At 43.2% G+C, this 15,238-nt stretch overlaps 1 protein-coding gene across 2 annotated transcripts; it reads left to right on the forward strand.

Moving 5' to 3' along the window:
* The first annotated feature begins 412 nt into the window (after positions 1-412).
* Positions 413-13,838, forward strand: LOC127589692 (cAMP-dependent protein kinase catalytic subunit alpha-like). Of its 2 annotated transcripts, XM_052048956.1 has the most exons (11): positions 5,562-5,995; positions 7,781-7,842; positions 8,027-8,155; positions 8,621-8,719; positions 8,807-8,889; positions 8,999-9,125; positions 9,209-9,304; positions 9,378-9,500; positions 10,014-10,178; positions 10,504-10,653; positions 10,741-13,838. In XM_052048956.1, the coding sequence occupies exons 1-10, from the start codon at positions 5,869-5,871 to the stop codon at positions 10,627-10,629; spliced, it is 1,137 nt and encodes a 378-aa protein (XP_051904916.1). In that variant the 5' UTR covers positions 5,562-5,868; the 3' UTR covers positions 10,630-10,653; positions 10,741-13,838. The 2 variants fall into 2 exon arrangements, with proteins under 2 accessions (XP_051904917.1, XP_051904916.1); XM_052048957.1 differs by lacking the exon at positions 5,562-5,995 and adding an exon at positions 413-1,170 and having other exon boundaries at positions 10,504-13,838.
* The last annotated feature ends 1,400 nt before the right edge of the window (positions 13,839-15,238 follow it).

Below are 15,238 nucleotides of genomic sequence, written 5' to 3' on the forward strand. Positions count from 1 at the left end.
GGTTTAAAAAGGGTTTTTTTAACATTTATGAGTAATCTCATGTTTTCACAAGTTGCTAAAAATAGCCCTCGTCAACGTCACGCCCACTGACAGACGGGTCGGGCAATAGTTGCGGTTTTGACACCACCAAATGCTTCCATTAATCCGATTTTAATGTGATTATTCTAAGGTAGTCTAATGTTTGATTTGTGATTGATTAATTCGAACAGCGATAAGTTAAAATGTGGAAAACAACAGCTGCCATTACAGTCGGGCCATCTATTGGCTACAGGCAGGCCTTAGAAGCGGGACACAGCTAGCTGACTGTCCAATCACATATCCTCACACACTTGCGACGGAAAGTTCCGTCCAATCGGCCTTTGATTCTCCACGGCTGTCATTCCAATTAGCCAATTGGAAGCGTTGGAGGGGCGGTGCCAGATGGCTGGATGACTGGAGTTTCCCTTGCGGTCTAAAGATTAATGGCAAGGCTCTGTTGATTTTGGGAATTGTCTTTGAGACGGAGATACCGTCGCATTAGGCCTGGCTGGATTCGAAGTGACCGTGGTTGAGAAAGAAAACAGCGGGCGGGACGAGGAATTAACTTGGATACCGTATTTGTTTCTGCACAGAAAAAGAAGAAGAAGGGGCCTGCCCACACACACAGAGTGGCTGGTTTGATAAGGCCACTCATTGTACGACTATAGGGGACGCTAAAAGGCTAGCAGCTAGTCTAAAAAACTAAGGGGGAGAGAAAACGGCTGTCGACCACCTGTTTAATGCGCCTGGACTACCTTTGGATATATTACGACAACTGCATAACTACCAGTCGTTTACTGTCTTGTATGTTGACTGTTTGACACAAGCTAACAGCGCTAACGTATACTTAGCCGCGCCTGCTAGCGTGCTAGGCTTAGCCAACTGTAGCATAAGGCTCGGTTTTAAGAGTTGTCCCGATAAAAGTGACCGTCGGAAAGGGGCAGGGATATTTTACCAGCCGTTTGTCGAGAATGATAGCGGTCAGCTAGTGGGCAACCGAGAGCTTCATCGAGCACTGTTTTGCGGCCGGTTGTGAGGGCGATATATCGTCAAGCCGCCCCAAGTCGCTACTGAGACCCCAGGAGTCCGCTTGACAGGCTGCCATCATGGGCAACACGCCCACCGCGAAGAAAGGCAATGAGATGGAGAGTGGTAAGTACGTTTAAGAAAAAAATACCTTTTCTATTTGTCTTTTTCCACGCTCATGTTTCCGACAGGTACGAATTGGTTTCCTGGCCTATCTGTTGATCCACACGTCCCATTGAACAAAAGAGTATTTTATTCGTGTTCTCCTTGGATTTTTGCGGCAAAAGCTCGTGATTAGAAGTGCCCCGAGGTGCATTCAGAGGTAGCACTCATGACGACAACACAAGCAGCCTGCATTGAGTTGGCCTCCTCGTTGTTGAGAAAGTCTATTCCAGGCTAATAATTAAACCCACTAATCTTGAGAGGGGCTATTATTCGTCTTATGGAGGGCGAAGACTTGAGAAAAACTGTGGAATGTGAGTGTTATTGTAATTGTAGTGACAAGACAGGACAGGACAATGCAGTCAGAAGATGCCCATGCAGTGATCCTCTCCGGGCAACCAAAGGAGGCGAGAAGTCTCTTGAACATCACGTGATGACATTTTCAAGAACAGGACTGTGCAACTGTGGCCTATTATCAAAGAGCAAATCGTTTTGCCTAAGTTCATTGTTTTGCCATCTGACGTCTTAACAGAGTCTCTGCAAACTTTGTGTATAACTTTGGTTTGCGCCTTGTCCTCTGTGTAAAAGCCAAACCAAGCCCACAGTATGGAGGTGGAGGTTTTTTTTTTCGGGACCAACTCCGTTTTGCTTTGGCTTTTCGACCATGGCTTCCCATTATCCAAACAAACAAGGGGACAGGACATCCATTGCTCTGTGCATGCTGTGATTGGCTGGTCGTGTGCGCGTCAGCGGCTCTGAGCCCTGATAGAGCTACACTGGATAGAATGTGCCCTATAGACCATTTAATGCTTTTTCGTCTTTATGAGATTGTCAAATATGCGCCTTGGCTAAATAGATTAGTAAATTAAATTGTCTCATTAAATTTACAAAACAAAAACTGCGAAGTTGAGGAGTGATGAAAAGGAATTTAAATCTAATCCCCAAAACAGAAGATTAGGATTTTGCATGTTGGTACACATAACCTTGCTAACATTTTAACATAAAAACGTTATATAATTAAAAACAACCACATTACTTTGATGAGTGTCTATTAACTTACTGCTAACACGGCATACAAAGCAACATACACAGGCTAACAAATAGCATTGACTGTCGCATTGTTACAACCCTTTACGCAACGGGGATCTGAACATGTGAGATGAAGCAACACATGTAGACAACCAATATCACAACACTCATGGACACACACAGATTACAATACACGCATCAGTTTCATGTGATTTGACATTCTTTTTAACTGTAATGCAAGTATGAAAAGGAGGTGATTGTAAAATGTGGAGACTTCTGAAGTGCAGTGGCTTGGAAGTGAGACACTTCCCATTCGGAGTTAACAGCTAGCTCTTCGTGCATCGCAATTAGTTACATTTTTGAGCTCATATGGTTGCCATCTCCGCTTCTTCATTGCCATTGTCATCCCCCCCCCCCCCCAACACGGTCCACGGAGTCCTAACAAAGGCCCTAGAGAACTTGGTGTTATGTTTTGATTCCTAACACCACGCGTGACTCTCAAGTGTGAGCGGCGAGCTGCGAAATGAACAGCAGCTCCTCGTTGCTGCTCGAGAGTACATGTGAAAGGACGGAAACATTCAACTCGGCCCTCATAACCGGTGTGACTATTTCACTTGTTTGCCTTTTCAAAATACGTGGCATTGGATGCAAATTGGTGGGGTCGTTGTAGTCAAAATATAATTAGCAAAAAAAAATAAATAAAGCTGCCGCTGTTGAATGTTTGTAAAATGCATTCTTCCGATTGTTTTATCGATTAATTGGTTCGTCGGATAAAAATGTATTTTGCGTGCTAACCTGCATGGGAGGTGTAGGTATTATTTTGTCCACTTGGGGTTGTCGTCTTCACATTCAACTGTCGCATTTTGCTTCAACCTTTTTTGGAATTAAGTTATTCGATTTATTCTCCGTGAAAGTATGCCTTTTTACCTCACGTAATAATATGACTTTATTGTCACAGTAATGACTTTGATTTATCATACATTTTTGATGTATATTCATGTGATTTCACGAAAAGCAACAAAAACAATTCTCAAAACGTCCTTTTTTGTGGGGGAAATATTCCAACTTGATGCGTTTTTTTCCCCTTGCAACATTACCAATTGATTCTGTCCAAATTTTTGTTTTTCTCATAATTTCACAACATTTTACAGCTTTTTCTTTCCTGCCGATTCTGTTGTTCGTTTCCGTGCAAAATACAGGCTAAAAGTTTGTAGCACCACAATTCTCCTTGGTTGAATAAGAGGAGCTGCAGCACAACAGTGTGCAAAACAGAGGCCGGGCCCACAGGAAGAAGCTGACCCTGGTGCAGGAAGTGAAAGAGTGAGCGAGGTTCAGCCCAATGCTTCCTTGGCTGTGATAGTGGTAGGGGGGCTCGGGGCTCTTTTGTCCTTTTGTAAAACCGTTTAGTCCCCCCCCCCAAACATTTTGGCTTCCCCACCAGGGATGGCAATTTTCCGCGGATACGCGGAACTCCACCGTTTTATTTCTTAAATTGATCATTTTTGTGAATCGTCTAAGTCAGTTGAGAAAATTTTAGGGGGGGTCAGGTACCTTATCGTCGAGTTTTCACGAGCTCTCCCGATCAGTCTTTCCATCTTCCAATTGTAAACAGCTCTGCGATTGGACGTATATGATAGCTTACTTGTTGTGATTGGTCGCCCCGTCCATGCCACGCCCCTTTCGACTTTTTTCATCACGAGCCATTGCCATCCCTGCCCCACGTGTCATCTGGTTCACCCTGGTCTTGTGTTTGTCATGTATTTCTTCCCAGCTTGGGGTGGAGTGGAGCTTGGGGGCTCATGTCATATTTGTGTGTGTGTCTATTTTCGTGGATGTCAGCCTTCCTCTTTTTCTATTGGCAGATTTGAGTTTTTGCAAGCGCCCGCGGCCATGCTTGTTTGTCTTTGTAGATAGACACACAGTCTAGCCAGCTGTTATGTAAGAAATTGTTTTCCACGCACACTTTCAAAGGGGACATTGGTCATTCGTTGTCAAACAAATGGATGTTGTTTTACGGGGCAATCCTACCCAAACTTGTTGCTTGTTCTACTTCATGGCGATGGTGTCCTCGGGACCGAGTCTGTCCTCGCCACTCTAGATCATCTGAGCCGTAAAAAAATGGCTTCCGTTGCTCTCATGTACAACCTGATAGTTGCATTGGTTATGAATGTGCAACCCTTCCGATCTGCTTTTTGTTGTCGGAAGTCGGGTTCATCGGATAAGTTTGCTAACTTGTGATGACATCAAGGCCAGTGGACGGAGTTGCGCTTGTAAATCACCGGTCCTGGCACACATTCGTGAAGTTGTTGCTAGCAAAAATTCCTGTTGGCGTTTGGGCCATTGTTGATTTATATTTTAAAAATGTACTCATTATTGTCTTTATTTGTAAATTTTAGAATGTAATTTACAGCTTTTCACTTGGGCTCCGTTCGCACTGCCCAATTTGGATTTTTAGTCTTATACAATCTTTGTTTGTACCTGTTCACGTTACAAAAACAAATGCGATTTCTCATGTGAACGCACCGCGTCCGTAATGTGACACGAATGCATATAAATGGTACCGTGTTTACGAAACGAAATATGCTCCCGCGTGTACGGGCTCATCTTAATATCGCTGGAGTGGCGAGGCGGGAGGAGGTAGAAATATTTTGAGGCGAGGCTTTTGGATCTCCTCATTTCATGGAGACAATGACGTCATGTCATTGCTTTATGTAATAAATAAACAGTCTGCATGGTTGATTTACTACTATCAACACATACGTCAACTTTGCGTCGGTTGTGTATGGATGAGCCTTCATTACTGGAGACGCATCACATACCTGTACATATTCCTTTTCTATCCGCATGCAAAAGAGGCCCACTGGTCCGATCTGCAAAAAAAAATTGATACATGTTACATATCGGCAATAAAAATTTGAATTGAGCTACCGTGTAAACATTAAATTTACACCAGTTTAAAAGTATATATTGTCCTGCTCTGCACCCCCACAGGCTGAGCTTTTTTCCTGTTAAATGCTGATCACCTCGCGCCAATATAATCGGGCCATTCCGAAGACACAGTTGGCCAGCGGGGCCCAGGGAGAAATGTGTGATTGATTTTTTTTTTTTTTTGAGGGGGGGGGGGTGATCAATGTAGTCCTAGCACTACACTGACTGTGCTGCATTTGGATGCTTTTGTGGGTGCATATATTTTCAGAACTCCCCTATGTGCCAACTGATTGATTCAACTCGTGTTACTTCCTCTCCATTTTGGATAAATACACTAGCCAGGCCCCTCCCCCTTGATGATGATGTGTAGATCAATATGGATCCCTGTGTTTGTGCGTGTGGTTTTGATATGAGAGGGAACCGCAGGGGAGAACTTGGCGTACAGATAAATATTGATACAAACCAAGCAAGAGTCCAGTTGATTCATGTGTCCGCTGACAATAAACTCAACGAACGGTTCCTGGGATTGTACGGAGACGCTGGTGAGGACGCTCAGCTAGTTTTCCCCCGCGCATGAGGACAACCGTCAAGCTGACCCGGAGACGCTGGGAAGCAAGGCCATGAGTCGGCAGCTGTGAGGAAGAGTCAGGGGAGGCAAAAAATAAAAATAAAAATAAAAAATAGGAGCGAGAGACTGTCGTTCTCATGTGTGACCGGAAGAGCTCCAGGAGGCATGCGAGCAAGAGGGAGTCCTCGAAGGAGTCGTCGCGCTCCTCTGAATCGGCCTCGCGCTTGACAGAGGCGACCGAGGCGGCCATAGTCATCCCAGATGGTGAGAAATTTCGGGCGGCAGTGCTTAGAAAATGATTTTCTAATGGGGAGTAGAGCAACTTTCCCAGGATTTTTTGTTTTTTTTCCTCCCGATCGACCAATCTGCTTGTGTTGTTCTCAGTGGGACGCTCTAAACGCGTTTATAGAATCCCTGCGCTCTATTGTTGGAGCTGTTGCTCCTCGGAGAATTTGCAAGCCATCTAGTAGCTTGAATTTAGATTTATTTCTGTGTATTCTCGTTTACGTCATGTTTTCTGGATGAATATGCCTCAAAAGTTCATCCGATTTGAGTTCGGGCCTTCACCGTACAAGCAAATCACAGCAATTATTTTTTTTTTTTCAGTGATAAAAGGACCGATGCTAGTCGTACAATGCGAAATGGTCTAGCTGCTCAATACGAACAACCATAGAATTCAGTAACTATCACAGAACTGGCTTTGCAAATACATTTCACAGTGCATACTCCGATGTAAATAGAATGTAGCTGAAAGCAGAATGGCTCATTGAGTAGCGTGGGGAGGACCGGAGACGCTATTAGATAACATGTCTATCAAGAATCTTCCCAATGATGAGTTTAGCTTTTATTTTGGTTTATTTAGTAAAATGTGGAGGCTCTCTTCTCCCTTGAATGAAAAAAAAAATAGGTATCACAGAAGTATTTGCAGGTTGAGAGTCAAAATGCGGACCGTTGAACGTGCTGGTAAAAAGTTGGCGACTGCACCTTCTCGCTTTCGCGCTTGCATTTGGCCGCGGGCTGTTGTTTCGCATTGATTATTCCGACTTTTCCACGTGATCCCGAAAGGTTCAATGCGCTGCAGCTTTCCGCCAGTTTGAAAGCTGTTGTACGGCTGCATACGCTACTCTTGCTACACGTTGGATTGATTTTCTGCCTGCTCGTCACAAACTATGAAAAGCTTCATTGTGTTCGGAGGGACCCCTTGCATCCATCCTCTGAAGCGTGTGTGTTTTATTTTTAACATATGCTTAAAGAGGAAGGACGAATGACTGGTTATCAGTGTGTTCCCACAGAGAACTGTGATTTGGCCCATAAAGATAAGGGGCGGCGGGAGGGAGGGTACTTCTGCATATGACACCGTGTGTCATGTCACGTTGTCAGAATGTCCACAGGCATATCTTTGGCCATCCGATAATTGTGTGCGTGTGTGTGCGCACTGATGCGGCATCAGTGCGCTGATGCATCTTTGCAATGTACCACTTAGTCGAACTGCACTGCACCGATAAGCTGATTTTTTGCACTGATTAATGCCCTGCCCAACACTCACCATCATCATCTGAAGTCCTTCAACTCGTGATTACACACACTGTGTATCCATTGAAAATAAAAATCTACACAAATGCAATCTCCAAGGCAGTCCGAGCCTTAACTGTCACAAATGTTAGCATCAAGATGTTTAAAAAAAAACAGAACAGTGTGAGCTTTGATCTTAGGCTAAAACCATGAATCGTTTAATTAATTTCTTCGAACCTTTCCCAAAATGTGCGCTCCGATTTCAACTTCAATAATATTGCCATCTGTTTAAATATCAGTTTTACGTTTTGTGGCATCCATTTTAGGAACTATCTCTACAGGTGGCCATTTTGGAATGTTCTAAACACCTGGCAGCCATTACAGCCAAAGCATCACTTTCCATTCGGGCGCTTCCTTGTGAGACAGGAAGTGCTAACGTTCATGTCGATGGATCGATGTGTTCTAAAAAGCGTCCTGGATGTGTCACTCACTTTGTAACGTTACGTTCTTGTTGTGTTCTTTGTTTTGCCATCACAGTGAAGGAGTTTCTTGCCAAAGCCAAAGAAGACTTCCTGAAAAAATGGGAGAATCCAGCACAGGTAAGGCAAGACCACAGAAAAGCCAAGCAGAAGATGTTCGTGTGACAATCCACCCCTCTTGTTTTATTTGTTTCATTTTTTAATTAAGGCAGTGCGCCCTCTGCTGGTTGTCACGAAAGTCGACCTTTTCATCTCTTCTATATTTTGGCCTGCTGACATTTTATCTTGTCCCTCGTGTCCTCAGCAAACCGCAGGATTGGACCACTTTGAGCGTCTCAAGACTTTAGGCACCGGCTCCTTCGGCAGAGTCATGCTGGTCAAGCACAAAGAGTCGGGCCAGCACTTTGCCATGAAGATACTTGACAAACAGAAGGTAAAGCCTCGTCAATGTTTGCTTGAGTGCGTCTTCGGAGCTTGAATTAAGGCGGTTTTATTGTTTCAACCCCATTTGTGACATGAGATAAGAAATTGCAGTTTTAAAATGACGTGGCAACACATCATCCTATGCAGATGCAACTCAATTCTTTTGTGTGGGGCGGGGGGTATAGTAGTTTAACTCAGAGTGCAACTTAACAGGTTGACAACGCAAAAAAGACTAAATTCACCATCTCAAGAAATTTGAATATTACAAAAACTATCAAATAACTTTGAATAGAAAGAATATTACAAAAAAAACTTAATATATTTTCTTTCAAGTCTGTTTTACTCTGAACGGAAACACTGAAATAATTGAATTTACTACCTTTTTTTTAATTTACTACGATGCACCTGTAAGTATATTCATATTTTCTTCTCCCCGCGCCCCATAAAAATATCAATTTTTGTGGCGTCTTGACAGGTGGTCAAGCTGAAGCAGATTGAGCACACGCTGAATGAGAAACGCATCCTGCAGGCGGTTACCTTTCCCTTCCTTGTGCGACTGGAACACTCTTTTAAGGTGAGCGTCTTGCGAACGTGCAGCCCAAGCGGGCTGCTTCGGCAAGTTTTGCGTCACACTAAACGTCGCCCCTCGTCTCCCAAACAGGACAACAGTAATCTCTATATGATAATGGAGTACGTACCTGGAGGCGAAATGTTCTCCCACTTGAGGAGAATCGGTAGATTCAGGTAAATTTTTAGTATTATTTTTTTCCCTCCTGCATATTTTATCCTAAATTGGTCCGCTGCATATAAATGTTGTCGCACTTCTCCTTATCCGGATGCGTGTTCTCCCCAGTGAACCACACGCCCGCTTCTACGCAGCGCAGATTGTGCTGACCTTCGAGTACCTTCACTCGCTGGACCTCATCTACAGGGACCTGAAGCCAGAGAACCTACTCATTGACCAGCAGGGTTATATCCAGGCGAGGCCATTTGACACGTTTTTAAGCGTTCGAAGCGGTGATGATGATCGTTTTGACCGTTGTGCGACTTTTTACTTGTGCAGGTTACAGATTTCGGCTTTGCGAAAAGAGTGAAAGGCCGAACCTGGACGCTTTGCGGAACCCCCGAGTATCTGGCACCGGAGATCATCCTCAGTAAAGTGAGTGGTTGACCGAGCTGCACTTGAAGATGGCGCAGCACCTTTTGATTTTTTTTTTTTTGCGTGTTTCCAGGGTTACAATAAAGCTGTTGACTGGTGGGCTTTGGGAGTGCTCATATATGAGATGGCTGCTGGTTACCCCCCCTTCTTCGCAGACCAACCCATCCAAATTTATGAGAAGATTGTCTCGGGGAAGGTGAGTTGATTAATGGTTGTGACAATTCTCCCAGTTTGCGATGTGGAAGTGCCTCAAAATTAGGGCTGCTTCGATGTGGTTTATTTATTTTAGAGGAATATTACCGATATCTCCACACCGCTGAAAAGTGTGCACACCCGATTGTAACTGCGATGTGGCTGTATTCGAATGAATCTATTTCAAAATGGGATTCAGCACACACGAGTCACCATTTGATTAACCCAAAATAAAGTTTTTCGACTTTTTACTACTATTGAATGTGTAGTTTGCCTTTCGTACAAATCACCTAAGATAGGCTCCACGAAACAGATTGACTACTACAATTTGCACGATAAAAAAAACAGTCGAGTTGATGTTGACTAGTCACTGATGGCAACATTGACAGTTTTTAATGTGCATCGACATCATCGATGGGAACTGAGCTCTGGCCCTAAAGCCAGCTCATGAGAACGGGCCCAAAAATGCAGGAAGAAAAAATAAAAACTTGACGGCAACACGTCGGTCTGTTTCCAGGTTCGCTTCCCCTCGCACTTCAGCTCGGATTTGAAGGACATGTTGCGAAACCTGCTGCAGGTGGACCTCACCAAGCGCTTTGGAAACCTCAGGAACGGCGTCAATGACATCAAGGGCCACAAGTGGTTCGCCACCACCGACTGGATTGCCATCTACCAGAGGAAGGTGAGCCAGACGTCCCAGTCCTCTCGCTCCTTGGCACTGGTCGGAATGAACCAAGTACAAATACTTTGTACTTTTTCAAATGCTACCCTTAAATCCCAAAGGGTCAAATTTGGCCCTAATCCTAAATTCGGATTAAAGCATTAAATATTTGAAAAAACATATATTTTGGTGTTCAGTGAGCATATAGCAGTCATTTAATGTAAAATTCATCATTTTCCAAAGAAGAAAATGGGTTCTTGGGTTCTCCAGGGTTAATGTCGTCACAAAATGCCGAAATGAATAAATGAATAATTTATCCCCCCCCCCCTCTGCTCGTGTGTTCCAGGTGGAGGCGCCCTTCATCCCCAAGTGCAGAGGTCCCGGTGACACCAGCAACTTTGACGACTATGACGAGGAGGAGATCAGAGTGTCCATCACGGAGAAGTGCGCCAAGGAGTTTGCCGAGTTCTAAATTCCCATCCACCGCTTATCCAGAGTCGGTCAGGGGTTCTGGGGGTGGGTCGCGTGTGGCGGCCGGACTGCTTATTCGTAACGTTTTTTTTCTTCAATCCTTCACCTCCAGACGCAAGACGGTCAAGCAGCAAGGAAAGAGCCAACATAACCAGCAGTGTTGCCTTTTTCTCATTTCTAATCCCAACTGTTACCTGTTCATCCCTAAGCATGTACCGTCGTGGCCAGGTTGTCATCACATGTTGTCATCAGGCGTTGTGAAGGTACCCAATCTGCTTTTTTTTTTTCCCCCCCTCTCGGTTTTTTTTGTTTGTTTTGTTTTGATTGTTTTGAGCGGTGACTTGAGTGTCTTGTTAACCTGCCCCTTCTCCAAAGTTGTCCAAGCAATACAGAGTCCAACAGATGTGCCTATTGCCATGCCACCTGTTTGGAGCAATGTCAGACCAATAGCCTCAGCGTGGAGCTTTAGAGTAAAAAAAAGATTGATCACCATTTACGCGTTCTTGTTTGCCACTCGCATGTGTCTTTATTGCAGCTTTTTTTTTTTTAATCCTTACTGGCGATTTTTTTGGTGTGTTTTTGTTGTTTATCCGTGCTTGTTTATTTGGTGTTCGGTTGCGTCAAACACTTCTGTTATTTAAAGTCCTTAAAATATGTGTATACTGATGATACAAACTGGATGTAAAAAGTTTACACGCGGAGCTTAATTTGGGGTTAATCAGAGGCAGAGGCGGGCGCTGACTGCAATATAACAGGAGTTTGAATATGATTTGATCATTATTATTATTATTATTATTATTCTGAACACAGCCACGTCCTGAGAAATACGGGTGTGTAGACTTTTTATATCCACCGTATATGTTTTGAGAGGCACTCAAAATGATTCAACTCCCGATTGTAAACAAAATGAACCAATATTGGCACATTTCCATTAAAACGCACCAGGGAGTGTCTAGGGAACATTTTTACATTTGCAAATAAATGTGCGTAACATTTGGGCAGCACGGTGAAATAGTGGTTCGCTCTGAAGTTCAGGTTCGAACCCGGCTTCTTTCAGCTTTCTACTACATTCCAAAAACATGCATGTTAAGGTCAGCGAAGACTCGATGGGTGTACTTTACAACGGGGCTTTGAATGATTTTGAGTGCAAGCATAAATCATGAGGATTTTGAGTGCAAGCATAAATCATGAGGAACATTTTTTTGGCGTTGTCTCTCAGCTGTGAGTGCTTAAATAAAGATACATTCTGCCCCACTTGGCAAACCTGACAGGATCGCAAGGTTTTCTGTATGGAATGAAGGAGGGGGGCAAAAACGTGTGTGTGCTTTTTTTGGGGAGGGTGGTGGGGTGGCATTTTTCTCCCAAAATGTGTCAAACGCACCTAAATGCTGGTAACATTTGTTCGGTTCAATCTGGCTGTGTGATTTGAAAATGCCTAAAATGGTCGCCGATTAGAAAAAAGGTTTTCCTAACGTCCAATCTTGATTTGGATGCAAGACAATCGCAGACCAATGCTAATCCCCGGTTTGTTGACTCTGTGCATTTATGAAGCTTGTTTCGCTCTCCGTCCTTTCTCTCTCTCACACACACACACACACACAATTGCGCGTGCACGCGCGCACACACTCCATACGAGGCCCAAGGTGCTAGACTTGTGTGTCTATGTGCTTTTCTTCTGTGTGTGCGCATTGCTTTTGACTCGCGTCGCTCCATTTTTATCACTTTGTGACCTGACTGTTTTGTTTTTCCGAAACGAATGTGATTGATTTCAACGCAGGCTGGATTCATTTCTTTGACAGCTTGTAATGTTATGGAGATCAAACGCTGGATGAATTTCATTTTGAATGTCCTCGACTTGTCTGATGGTTTCATATATATATATATATTTTTTTCGCAGTATTTTTTTTTTGTGCCCCCTTGTAGTAATGCTGCTACAACGAGCTTACTTAGACATCCAATTCATGATGGAACCTCCAAAGTCCAAAAAAACACCAAATTGTTGTCATTTCAAAGCAATTCTTTCCTCCCCCATAGGAAGTAATGTAGAAGTGAATTGATGAGTTCCGGTCTCAAACTGTCGCCAAAGTTAACTACTGTACAACAAAAGTAAAATACTACTCACCCTTTGAAGACGCGTGACATATTTGTTGTTAGTAAGCTTCTCTTGTCGCTAAGATCTCAACTTCATGCTATTTTTGTTCACATCTCTTAAGTTATGTATTTAATCAACTCGCTTGTTGTTAGCCTAATAGCATAGTTGCCTCAGACCCCCCCCCCCCCCCCCCCCCCGGAAAACAAGAAAAAGCACAACACACACTCAACAAACAAAAAACTTGTCCGGTTGTCTCACTTTAACCCTTGCAGATGACCATGACCAGGATGGCTAAAAATCTACACGGACATTGAAAAAAAATTGTAGCATTATTGTTAATACCACTTCAAAATGTTTTTTTCAAGTATGCTATGCTAACAATGTTATGTTAAGTAGATTCTTATCTTTGCTGCAGTGATTTTTCGTTTCCAAGTTTGTGGTTGCTGAACGCTCTTCTTCCCTTTTTTTTCGGGGGGCGAGGGGTCCCCTTAATTGGATGTTGGACTTTGGGGGTCCCACTCATGTGAAGACACTGTACCGTGTTGAAGAGAGCACATGTAATATGGTTATGTTTCAGACTCAAAGGCAACGATCCATCTTCTGGATTGATGCTTTTATATTGTTGCGTGCCACATGCCTCTATTGTTGTTATTACTATATGATTATTGTATATCAGATGAACACTAAAATAATAAGTGAACATAATACTTTTCTCTCATTGTTTGCCTTCCACTTAACATCAAGTTTCTATGTTCAAACATAACTCTTTTTACATCCGAGATGTTTTAGGTTCATATTTTCTAATTGTATTTTCAAAAAATTAATCTAAAGATAAAAAAAATAGTGAAACTAGAACATCTAAACTTTTTTTTCTCATGACCTGGGTACAGTGATTGTGTAGTCTAATGTACCATTTGGGCGGGGGTGGGGGGCGGTTGAGGGGAACAATACTGTATATTATAATGCCTTTACAGTCTTAACTATCTTACCTTCTGGAGAACTTGACAGATACCCTTAGAACACAGTGAATATGGTTAAAAAGTGTATATATATACACACACACATAACATATTTTGCAAAATGTATCATTCCAATAAAGTTTTACTTGTCAAGACGAATCTGTCCACCCTCCTGTGTACATTTCAAGCCAACAACCATTTGACCACGTCTTCGATTTGCATTAATCCAAATAGAAATGACATCACTTCTTTAGATAAGAAATCCAAAGACTGAAAATGAGGAACAACAACCTTGAAATAAAGTTTCAATGAATAAAAACCAACCTTTAAATACAGTAAACAGCTACAGGTAAAATTTTATGTGCAAGTGTTGATTTCAACTTACTGTGTAATAATATCCCACAAGATCGAGTCCCAAATCTCACAGCTAAAAATCACAAAATGATAATTTATCATTTGGTACATTATATATGTCAGCCATTCTTGACCTTATGTGCAAAAAGGTTATATCCGACTTTCTCTTTGCTTTGTGTGCAATACAGCATGTGACACCGTTCAAAAAACATGCTAACGTTATTTTTGATCACTTGTTTTCGAGCAAAATTGTATTTTTGCTACGTAGTTTACTGAAATGTTTTCTTTTGTTGCATCGTGTGCAAATGCAGAATACCCCTAATATCTATTGTCCCTTTAAAAATCGTCCTCAAGAAATTTGTTTTTCAAGCCACGGCAGTGCCTCGAGTTGTACGATGTACAACATTGCATGAGACAGACCCACCCACAGCCCCAATGCGGTTTTTCAGCTCAGCCTTGTTACTGTGTGTCGTGTGTTTTCCTTTAAATTGCCTTTATTTTCCATCCGAACACAAGAACCTCTCCCTACGCCCCTCCAAACAAACGTCGAAATCATTACTTAGACGCCCCCCCCCCCCTCTCTCTCCTTTGTGGGCGCCTTTGGGTCCTCTTTCACGCGTCGTGCGTTCGGAGTGTGCATTCGCCGGCCTGGGGGGACGAAACTTTTTGCCGCAACTCGGCCGGTCCACCTTTAGCGCGCGAGGCAGACCACGTAGAGCGAATGTGACTGTGGGGCGACAGTCAAGCTGGGCTGCTCAACCCGGAAGTGGAGTTTGCGTGCCATATCAATCGACCATATGAGTGCAAAAAAAAATCGTTTTTATTTTGACAGGAACGACCGGATATGCGTTTATGTTCACCAAAGGACGCGAACCTTGGGCATGAAGTCGTTTAGAAAACGTCTAGTGAGAACGAAGGACGTTGTTGTACCATTTATCTTCGGGTGTCATGTGTAAAGCAAGTCACATTTTAGCTTAGCACGACGAAATAACAGCTGCTGTTTTGGGACCAAGAGTGCGAAACGAGCCAGACGTAGTTGGCAAACGCAGAAATGCTTCGTTTCATTTCACAGTTGTAGTCATTCAAACCCGAATGTATTTTCTTCGCTTTTATTTTAACACGATGTGGCGGAAATGTGCAATTAATTTTCGCTGTCGCGAGCATGAGCTGGTGAAAGTCTCACGTTCGTGTAAATGTAAAATTGT

Source organism: Hippocampus zosterae, chromosome 17 (genome assembly GCF_025434085.1).
Source record: "Hippocampus zosterae strain Florida chromosome 17, ASM2543408v3, whole genome shotgun sequence".
In the NCBI taxonomy this organism is placed as follows: domain Eukaryota; kingdom Metazoa; phylum Chordata; class Actinopteri; order Syngnathiformes; family Syngnathidae; genus Hippocampus; species Hippocampus zosterae.